General features: G+C 44.0%; 1 protein-coding gene across 1 annotated transcript in view; it reads left to right on the forward strand.

The window, feature by feature from the left end:
* RPA1 (replication protein A1) overlaps nucleotides 1-10,329 on the forward strand; it is a 44,321-nt gene extending 33,992 nt beyond the window's left edge. Inside the window, exons 13-17 of the mRNA XM_061143075.1 lie at nucleotides 1,647-1,779; nucleotides 4,055-4,231; nucleotides 4,780-4,887; nucleotides 7,786-7,872; nucleotides 9,327-10,329. Of these exons, the coding sequence (XP_060999058.1) occupies nucleotides 1,647-1,779; nucleotides 4,055-4,231; nucleotides 4,780-4,887; nucleotides 7,786-7,872; nucleotides 9,327-9,431 (610 nt within the window). The 3' untranslated portion in view covers nucleotides 9,432-10,329. The remainder of the gene's footprint in view (nucleotides 1-1,646; nucleotides 1,780-4,054; nucleotides 4,232-4,779; nucleotides 4,888-7,785; nucleotides 7,873-9,326) is intronic.
* Nucleotides 10,330-10,869: the final 540 nt, after the last annotated feature.

Consider the following 10,869-nt stretch of genomic DNA (forward strand, 5'->3'; position numbering starts at 1 on the left):
ACTATTTGAATAGCTTCATGACACATCTAAGTCTTCCCTGGTGGCTTAGTCGGTAAAGAATCTGCCTGCAATGCAGGAGACCTGGGTTTGATCCCTGGGTCGGGAAGATCCCCTGGAGAAAGAAATGGCTACCCACTCCAGTATTCTTGCCTGGAGAATCCCATGGGCAGAGGAGGAGCCTGGTGGGCTACAGTCCATGGGGTCGCAAAGAGGTGGACATGACTGAGTGACTGACACATGTGACACATCTACTGGCATGACCATGTCGCTTAAGCCAGCCTTGTGCATGTGATCCATGTGGATCCATGTTTAGCTTTTCTGGTAGCTGGCTTTGCATAGCGCAGGGCCCATTCATTAACAAGCTGACCGGAAGGAACCACGGCTTTGGTTTGTCCTTACTGCTTGATTTCCCATCAGGCTCTGGCGAACGACTGCAGGTTAATTGCCCACATTAAGGTCTTCATAGTTTACTTGTCCATCACTGTGATCCCAGTCAACGTGAAAAGACATGTCTGTCCCTTGAATAAGGCAGCTTGGCGTTGGTCAGAAAGGAGCCCGGTGTGTCCGCCCCCCACCCCCGGCAAGGTCTGGAGGTGTCTGGATGTCGGCTGCAACAGTGTGGAGTTTCTGCTCTAAGAAGGGCTGCCTCTGTCCCTGCTCTGTTGACTCCTGATGAGCTGTCTTTGCTGGCAAATGTCTCTTCGGAGTTTTTGAAACTGTAAACTTGTGTTGCTAGTCGAGGTGAAACAGATTTACGGACCTTGCTGTGCCTCTGTGACGAATTTAGCTGCTTACCTGACTGAACAAAAAGGCAATTGTCTGCAGCTTAGGGCAGCATCCATTCTGTCCCATGCTCTCATTTTATGGAGCCTTTTCTGTATGTGGTTACTTTTAGTTATCCTCCTTTTGGGTGACATTGGTGTGTTTTTAATCTCAGATTGCCTCTTTCCTGACACAAGTGTGTTTCTGACAACTCCTCTTGCGTGTTCTTTCCTTCTGATAATGTGATCAACCTTATAATAATTTAACATAATTTAATTTCAACTTCCATTTTGGCATAAGTAAAATCTCACTAAGAAGGTCAGTCTACAAGGAAACAGGTAAATACCTTCTAATAAATTACTTTGAATTATATAATCTTTTGAAATTATACCAGTCTTAAAAGATCTGGGAACATTTTTTGCTACCCCATTAAAATATGTCAACTGTCCCTTTCTAGCCTGGTACTTTTCAACGATGAGAAAAATGCAGCTGCTGAGCAAGAATGAGCATCAGTAGCCCAAAGAACTACACCAGGGCTCTCCACTGTTGCTTGTTTTGTTCTTGACTTTCCAGGTTACTGTTTTTTTAGGCACTTGGGCCATCTGGCCTGTGTTGATAGCAAGGCTAATTTAAGAAAAGGTTCTGTGGTAGTTTGGCACTGTCTTTCATGACCACTGGGAGGCGTCAGAGCAATTGAGATTTAAAAGAGGTCACTCCATTTCTTCAGTAGACTTGAGATACAATGAGGAAGATGCTACCCTCAGCCCCACTTGGCCATGACCTGTGAAAAGTTGGGTGGGGAGCAAGTAGTCTGTACCTGGCATATAGAAACAAGTATCACATTCAATATACATATAAAGTGCCTGTTATTCTTTGTTTTTCAGGTTTGACTCAGAAGGACAAGCCTTAGATGGCATTTCCATCTCTGATCTAAAGAGTGGAGGAGCAGGTGGGAGCAACACCAACTGGAAAACTTTATATGAAGTCAAGTCGGAGAACCTGGGCCAAGGCGACAAGGTATTTGCATTCCTAACTTTCTCCACAAAAACATGTAGAATGTGCAAGAGGATGAGTTTTCAGATCCAGTTTCTGATAACCAGCTGTTAGACCTTAATCCAGAGCTATGATTCTTACCTGGGTGATGGTTGAGGATGCCAGCCAGAGTGAGGGAGCCATGCTTTCTAATAGGAGTATGTTATATCCCTCAGGTCAGTTGAGGCAAAAAGATGCTCAGAGCTCTGACTTAGAGAGTTGTATAGTTCTTGAAGGGATCTTAACGAAGTAGTAGTAATCAAGTTGTGTATTAACATGAACCGCGTTCAGGTCCATATTCCTTTTCTGTGATTGTTCCTGCAAACTGAAATGCCTGCAGACCAGAAAGGCAGTTTTTGAGATTACAGCTCACACTGAGCATTAGTGAGTTACAGCGTCAGACATGGAGTGATTCACGTGTACCCTCACTGGCTATAGAGGATTAACCTCTTGGGGGCTGAGCACCCCTGGAATTCTCTGACAAGAATTGACTGGTATTTGACTGGAGTTGCAACTTCCCTTTATGTTTGTGTTTAATGACCCCCGCCCCCCCATTTTGCTCTGCATCTGTATTCTGTCAGCAGTTCAAGATTTAAATCATTTATTTCTCCTTTATGCTCCCACAACCAGTAATTCCTGCTTTATTATTTTCATATTGTACAATATGGTTTTTATTCCTTACTGTCTCATTCCACAATACTTTCTTATCCATCATTGTCAATGACTGCAACTCATAATGCTGTTACACAATGTCCTGAGACTTAAACATTGGACAGATCTCTGTCATCCTGGGTTTTCTTGTCAACCAGTTTCTTTCTTAGACCTAAGGGTAGACAGTAGGTAACAAGGAATCAGGCCTAGAGAGTACCTATTCACACCCAAACTTTCAAGTCCCACTTTGAATTGGGCCTTTACCGGGAAATACAGAAAAACCCTTCAGGCATTCTCCTGGAAGACTCCCCTTCAGTAGAACAGGAGTCCCCAGCTCCTGGGCTACAGACCAGTACTGATCCACAGCTTGTTAGGAACCGGACCACACAGCCGGAAATGGGTTGCTTCCTGTTGCTCACATTGCTGCCTGAATCATCCTGGCTGTGGAAAAAATAGTCTTCCACCAAAATGGTCCCTGGTGCCGAAAAGGTTGGGGACCGCTGCTCTAGAGCCTTTTAGAGTGAGAATTCACCTGGCCCTGAGTTCAGAGTACACCCAGAGGGAACTGCCCCCCCCCCCCAATTATTCATCCTGTATCCTTTCCATGACAGTTAAAAGGCAAAGCAAATAACAGCAACAGAAAGCCTGCGCTTGTGACTTGGTCCTTGCCACATTTACTTAGCAGTGACGCCTCCACTTGGAAGGCGCTTGTTCAGTCTTTTTGCATTCTACTGAACTTGATGACTTAGACCAGGGGTCCCACGGGCCATATCTAGCTTGCCGCCTATTGTAAATACAAATGCATTGAAACCAGCCACCCGCTCTCACCTCTAGACTGTCTGTGGATGGTCTTGCACCCCAGCAGCAGGGCGAGTGTGACCCAATGGCTTGTAAAGCCTGAGATAGATACTGTCTGGCTTTTTACAGAAAATGCTTGTTGACCAAAGACAAAGTTGCATCTAGATGCTTGAAATCACTGCTATTGTTTTTAACACGGGAGGAGCGGTTGAAGATAACCATGTCTGAGCTCACTGTGTCGCTCTGTATTTCCTGGTTCTGTGACCTTCAGAGGGGCAGAGGAACAGGAGCAACGAGATCAAGATCTCTTGAAGTCTTTTCCTTTCATATAGTCTATTTCAGTTTTAATTAATTAGTTTAGTCTAATTTAGAATTAAAGACTTGCCTGGTGGCTCAGACAGTAAAGAATCCACCTGCAATGCAAGAGGCCTGGGTTTGATCCCTGAGTTGGGAAGATCTGGAAGAGAGCATGACAACCCACTCCAATATTCTTGCCTGGAGAATCCCCATGGACAAAGGAGCCTGGTGGGCTAGTCCATGGGGTCACAGAGTCAGACACGACTGAGTGACTAAGCACAGCACAGTTTAGAATTAACTTCTTTATTATTAAGGAGTAATATGCTTTAGAACTTCTAGATTTTGTAGTCAGCACAAGTAACTTCTGAAACTATAGAATGAATTATCCCTTGTGAGATTGTGAGAATATGTGACATTGTGAGAATATGCAAATACTTAACCCTCATGTCAGGGCAAGTCCAGTCCTGAACTTTGGTCTGTGCTCTTTGCCTCACATCACTCTTTTCTCCTGAAGCCTGACTATTTTAGCTCTGTGGCAACCGTGGTGTATCTTCGCAAAGAAAACTGTATGTACCAGGCCTGCCCAACTCAGGATTGCAACAAGAAAGTGATTGACCAGCAGAACGGATTGTACCGCTGCGAGAAGTGTGACAGTGAATTCCCCAATTTCAAGTACCGCATGATTCTGGCAGTAAGTAGAATGGGTGAACAAGGACCGCTCTGGTGTTTCTTGAGTTCCTGCGAAGCTCCCGGCACTGTGGAGACTAGCTTGTCTCTTAATTCAGGCTTTCAGATTGCCTGGGATGCTCAGCAGTGACTAAGAGCCGTCGTATGGAGCGCCTCCTGGTGACTGAAGGGTGTACGATTTAAAATGCAGAACATATTGGAGGCTCATTCAAAACCTTTACTCCAAAGGCCATTGCACCTGGAGGGCCACTGAGTCCAGTGTGCCCGGATCCTGCCTCTAAAGGCGATTTTTGTTGGGCTGTATCTCCCCTGAGAACTGAAATCACACGTCCACACCACATCACGTTCCTGCTGTGATCCACACTTAACATTTTGAACTTCTCTCTTGGATAACTTTTTACATTCTTTGGAAAGAACATAGCTATTTAGTGGAATCGGCTTTTTTCCCTAGAAACTCTTTTAACGAGTGGAAAAAGTCAATCTCTCAGTCTCCTTAGTGTGTCTTCCTTTTGTTATTTCTTTGGTGTAATGATGTGAAGTTGTGTTTTTTAGGTCAATATTGCAGATTTTCAAGAGAATCAGTGGGTCACGTGTTTCCAGGAGTCTGCAGAGGCCATCCTTGGACAAAGCACTGCTTATCTCGGGGAATTAAAAGAGAAGGTCGGCCATGTCCTCTATTATTACTGTAGTAGTTCCCACGCTGTAACACTTAACTCTTTTTGCTCTGATGATTTTTGGTCTATTGCTGGTGGGTGTTGTATAGCGCTTCTCACTGCTGACTGTGAGAGCTCATCTGATTCTAATTGTGTCCACCTTGGATGTGTTAACAATGAGGTGATGAAGTAATGTGTATAAAATTCTTTAAAAACAGCACTTTCTAAGTAGAAAGCACTTTCTCCTCCTGTTTCTAAGAGTTGGTGTGCCTGCAGTCACTTGAGATCTGGAAGTATCTTCTGAAGTAAGCTGAAGTCCAGATACTTTTTTTTTTTGAGTCTGTAATAATAAACTTTAAGTCCATTACGGTTTCCCCATTATTTCCCTATCGCCATAATGGGATGGTGAATAGTTCCCTGTGCTTCACAGTAGGACCCTGTTACCCACCCATTGTGTATGTGATGGTTTATATCTACCAACCCCAAGTTCCCAGTCCATTCCTCTCCACTCACCCCCACCCCTGCCTTGATAACCATAAGTTTGTTCTCTGTGTCTTGAGTCTGTTTCTGCTTCCTAGATAGGTTCATTTGTGCCATGTTTTCCACATGTCATAGATTCCACATGTAAGTAATGTTCTGTGGTGTTTGTCTTTTTCTGACTTTGCTTAGTATGATAATCTCTAGTTGTGTCTGTGTTGCTGCAAATGGTATTACTTCATTCTTTTTTATGGCTGTGTAGCGTTCCATTGTGTATCCATACCACCTCTTTATTCGATGTGCCTTTTTAAAGTGATAAACACTTTTCTGAAAAGTTGAGTCAAATCCCGGTTTAAATTCACGTGTAAGGTATGTGCTTATTTTATGTTGTCAGATGCGTTCTTACAAAGTAACTTTCTTTCTAAGGTCACCTGCTCCATTTCATTTCTTTAAAAGAGTATGTTCACATAGTAGTTTTGTTTAATTCAAGGACTAGATACTAATTATCCTAAAGTTAAGAAAGATGTTTGCTCAGATAAAACATATAAAGACCAATAAAAGCTATAGTTTCTGGGCCACACAAATTAGTATCTGTCTATAGATTTTTCTCCCCTATTGTCCTCCAAATCAGTTAGGATGCTTGTAAAAGCCAGTAGCAAAAAAGGATTTGTCATTTGTTTTGGTGTGTGTGTTTTTTTTTCTTTCCTGTCTTCTATTCTGTTCATTTAGCTCTGCCCTTTTGTCTCTTTGAAACTGTCCATGAGCTCTCTGAAAATAATCCCAACAAGCCCTTTTACAGAAATAACTGAAATTGACTTTAAAGTATGATGGTATCTTTTATCTGTTTTGCCTGGTCCTCTATTTTCATATCAGCTTTTAAGGCTCGAGGCAGCCTTTCAGGATTTTTTATGGGCTTATTACATTTGACTGGTTTTACTGCCAGTGAATGAGGACATATAGAAACTCTCCCCTCAGGAATCATAATATTCTTGGAGTATGCGCTCCATGCTTTCACTAATCTTGAAAGAATGATGACAGCTGGTACAATTTTCTGAAGGTTTAACACATTGTTTTATTTACATACCCAAAAGCCTGAGGACTGTGTGTGTGTAGTAACCTTTATACAAAGAATTCTATATATAGCAAAGCTATTTTCATGTTCTAAGTGGCTTGCAAATAATACTTGACTGATATGAACTATTAATTTTATTAAAAGTTCTTGTACATTTATTTTATGCATATTTGTGTAAAATGCTTTCTCTAATCCCTCTGTTTACCAGACTTTTTTATTTTCTTAATTCAGAAGCTTAATCAAATAGTATCTAAGAGGCCAGTAAAAAAGAGAGAGAGAACTGTGGGTTTTAAACTTCTTCCCTAACCTTTGCCTGCTTCTCCTGCCTTCTTCACTTTACCACATCTGTAAATCCAGAGGCTGAAATAATATATATATGACAACTTGAACTTTTTTCCTGAGTCCTCACCCATTCTTAATTTGTTCTGAAGATTCTGAGCCTCAGCTCTATTCCATCACAGATTTTGAAAGTTTAGAAATGTGTTTCCTAAGAGTGTTTCAGTTTTTTTCTATTGTGATAAAATATACATAAAATTTATCATTGTGAGTGAGTGAAAGTCGCTCAGTCATGTCCAACTCTTTTGCGACCCCATGGACTATACCAGTGAACCAGTGAAGTTGCTCAGTCATGTCTGACTCTTTGCAACCCCATGGACTATAGCCTACAGTCTTCTCCATTCATGGAATTTTCTAGGCAAGAGTACTGGGGTGGATTGCCATTTCCTTCTCCAGGGGATCTTCCTGACCCAGGGATTGAACCCAGGTCTCCCGCATTACAGGCAGATACTTTACTGTCTGAGCCACCAGGGAAGCCGCGTGACCTGTACAGTCCATGGAATTCTCCAGGCCAGAATATGGACTGGGTAGCCTTTCCTTTGTCCAGGCAATGTTCCCAACCTGGGGATCGAACCCAGGTCTCCTGCATTGCAGGCGGCCTCTTTACCAGCTGAGCCACCAGGGAAGCCCAAGTATGTAGGTTCAGCGGCATTAAAATACCTTCATGTTATGCAGCTGCCACCACCATCCAGCTGTAGGACTTCTTCATCCTCCTCGGCTGAAACTCTGTACCCAGCAAGCACTAACTCTCTGTTGCCCCTGGCAGCCATCATTCCATTTTCTGTCTGTATGAAATTGAGTACTCTAGGTAGAATATTTTAATTTTTAATAAAATTCTACCTAAACAGTTTTATGCTATGATATGTCACCTATATATTAGTCATTCCTAAGAAATTTCAAGCCACTGGGAGGTGATCATTTTCTCAGAGATTTTCCTCCAAGTCTTTTCAGAAACCATACAGATATTTTCAGGTGATCTGGTAGTTTCCATTCCTACAGTTTTACGTTTTGTTTCTGCAGAATGAGCAAGCATTTGAGGAAGTTTTCCAGAATGCCAACTTTCGATCTTTTACGTTCAGGATCAGGGTCAAACTGGAGACCTACAATGTAAGTAACGTCACCCGTGGTGCGTGAGGGTAGCAGCATAGAACAGCTGTTGGTTACCCACAACCCCATTACAGCGTTAGCTGTCAGTTCCTTGCTTACTGTGTTCCAGACCCAACACTTAGCACCCTGCGTTTACTACTCACTGAGTCACAACAACATTGGGGTGCTGTTATCAGCTCTGTTTTCAGATGAGCAAACAGACCAAGAGAGAGGTTAAGGCTCTTGTCCAGTATTAACATCCAAGGAAAACATGCTGTGTGGCCTTTTCAGTTAAACCTGGGGGATTTTGGTTTGTGTCCTGACAAAATGGACCCACATCTTCCACATGGTTTGGGTTCTAAAGTCAGTATATGAGAGAAAGACCACATGTGGTTAAAATTACCTTGAAAATTCCTTTAATTGCTCATAACATCATACAATTGTAAAATCATGAAACAACAGCCTTTATTGAGTACTTACTATCTGCCAGATACTGTTCCACACCCTTTGCGTGCATACCTTGTCTCCATTCATGCTGGCAGTAACCTTGTGTGGAGGAGGTATTGTTACCCCCCGTTTTGCCAGTGAAAAGCTGTAGGCATATGGAGAATTGAGTAACTTGCCTAAATTCATATGCTAGCAAGTATCAGAGCTGATAATTGCACACAGGCAGTTCAGCCTCAGAGCTCTGCGCTCAGCCAGGCTTAGAAATCTGACTGGGTTCTGTAGGTACAGAGCTGGATTGTGCAGGCCCTGAGCTGGCCTCACCCCAGTCTGCCTCTGAAGGCACTGTCCAACCTAGTGAACGGGCGACGGGAGAATTCAGAAAACTTTGCTGTTTCAGGGTTTACTCATTCTGTTTTCTTGTCAGGCCTTAACCCTAATGCCTGCTAACAGCTGTGTTTTGGTTTTATGAGCATTAAATGTGCCTCTCAAAGTCAGCAGTACGGTATCAGGGTGGGGTGGGGGGTGGTCGAGAGGGAGGGATCGAAGGGTGGCTCGGTCCCCGTGTGACATGGACAGGGGAGGTGAAGGGCAGTGAGGTCGCCTCTCGCGGGGCTGAGACAGGCCAAGGCAGGCTTCAGCCTCTGCCACGAGCACATCTCCTCTTCCCCAGCCTGCTCGCGGAGCCCGCGGTGTGTCTTCAGCAAGTCACTGTCTCCTCTGGGCTCCCGTTTCTCTCTCTGTAAAGAGAACAGATTGAACTTGAAGAGCCCTCTACGGTCCATCACACTTGGAGTCTAGGTTTCCGAGTGTTTGGAACCATGAGGAACGGGTACAAGGGCCTGCGTGGAAGGGAGGCCTTTGTTCCAGCAGAAACCCTGCCCTGAGCGCTCGTCATCACGGCTTCTTTACTGGCTTGACGGGACTCTGAACCCAGCATGTCTTTGTGCTTTCTCCTGTTGGGATCATTGAAACCAGGAACATGGCCACAGGCGTTTCTTCGTTCACAAATAGTGCTTCTCTTTTCAAAGGATGAGTCTCGAATTAAGGCCACGGTGGTGGACGTGAAGCCTGTGGACTACAGAGAATACGGCAGAAGGCTGGTCATGAACATCAGGAGGAACGCGGCGATGTGAGAGGAGCCTGCCGATGGGGCAGGAGCTTGTGGATAGAGGGCTAAAGCGAATCCCCCACCCACCACCCCCGACCTCCACCTGCACCCCCATCCCCGCCCTGACCCACAGCAGTGCAGAGCGCCCCTCTGCCACGAACTAAGCCATCGCCTCTCGTCACACCTGGGAATCCACTGGCAGCAAAGGGAAACACGCTCGTGGGGCTGTGGTGTAAACTGTGTCAGACCTCGGGGTCAGCGGCGCGGACCGTAGTACCATTCACTCCCTGTCTAGGCTTTTGTCAGTTTTACTAAGATCTCATTATCTTCAACCAGGAATTATGTCACGAGTAATTGACCCTCAATCTGTAGACAGTGAAATAAATTATGTAAGTCGGGTTCCCGCTTCTCCAGTGGTGACACCTTCTCAGCTTGGATCCCTTCCCAAGGGGGAGTGCCGAGAAGTGGTTTTGTGGAGGAACTTGAGTGTTTTAGGAAGCCTGTCTTCCTCAATTTCAAAGGCTCCCTTTCTAGAGGGGCCACACAGTTGTTAATGCCTGGAATGGCAATAGGGTAGAATTATTAATCAAAGTCATATCTTTTATATCTGAAGAATATCCTTCCTTCAGGGTTTAATAGACTGAGTCAGATGGGTCTGATATTAATCAAAATGGTCTCTTCTGAGGAAGGCTGATAAGCATTGACTTGCTGTCCCCTAGAGACATCCCAGCAACTACAAAGCATCGCTTTCGTCTCCCCTTCAATTAATGTTGCATTTCTGTTGGTATGCCTTTTCTACCTGTACATATTTCTTGCATTGGTATGTTTTCTTTTCTTGATTAAAGCTGTATTAAATAGAAGGGATTCTGGAGGGAGAAGCCCTTTGTTGCCATTGCCTTGTTTAATAAACAGTTTATTCTCTGCTTATGTATCCCACTTTCTTTGAATGCAAAGGGTTCTTGTAACTGGAAAGCAATTAATTAGCCTTCATAATAAATGTTCACTTGGGGGAGATGTTAACTCATTACAAACTCGAAGATTAATCCAAAGCATAGAGATCATTCTTCGTAATGTCTGCAACCTTGAAATACATCTTTAAAAGAATGAAAACACCAAAAACAAAAAGCCATTGTGCCCCAGAATGCTGATGATCCGGCACTTTGGGATTTTATTGATGTTTACACAGCGGTCTTAACACCAACTAGGCTTTGAAATGTGAACAGACAGTGAGCTGGTAAGAAAACAGTAATTATGCTACTGGGCTTTTCAGTCGGCAAGAACATGCTTGCTCTGTGTGTTCCTAATCATATTAATTATCTATCCGGTCGCTGTAGCCCCTCGTTTGGCATTTGCAGCACACCTCACTCCAAGCATCCAGGCAGCATTGCAGTCTTCCTGTTGTGCTGGACTCTGGTTTTTAATCTGGCGAGCGCGGCTCATGGAGGCCCTTGCTAGACCTGGGG

This window comes from Dama dama, chromosome 5 (assembly GCF_033118175.1).
Source record: "Dama dama isolate Ldn47 chromosome 5, ASM3311817v1, whole genome shotgun sequence".
NCBI lineage: Eukaryota > Metazoa > Chordata > Mammalia > Artiodactyla > Cervidae > Dama > Dama dama.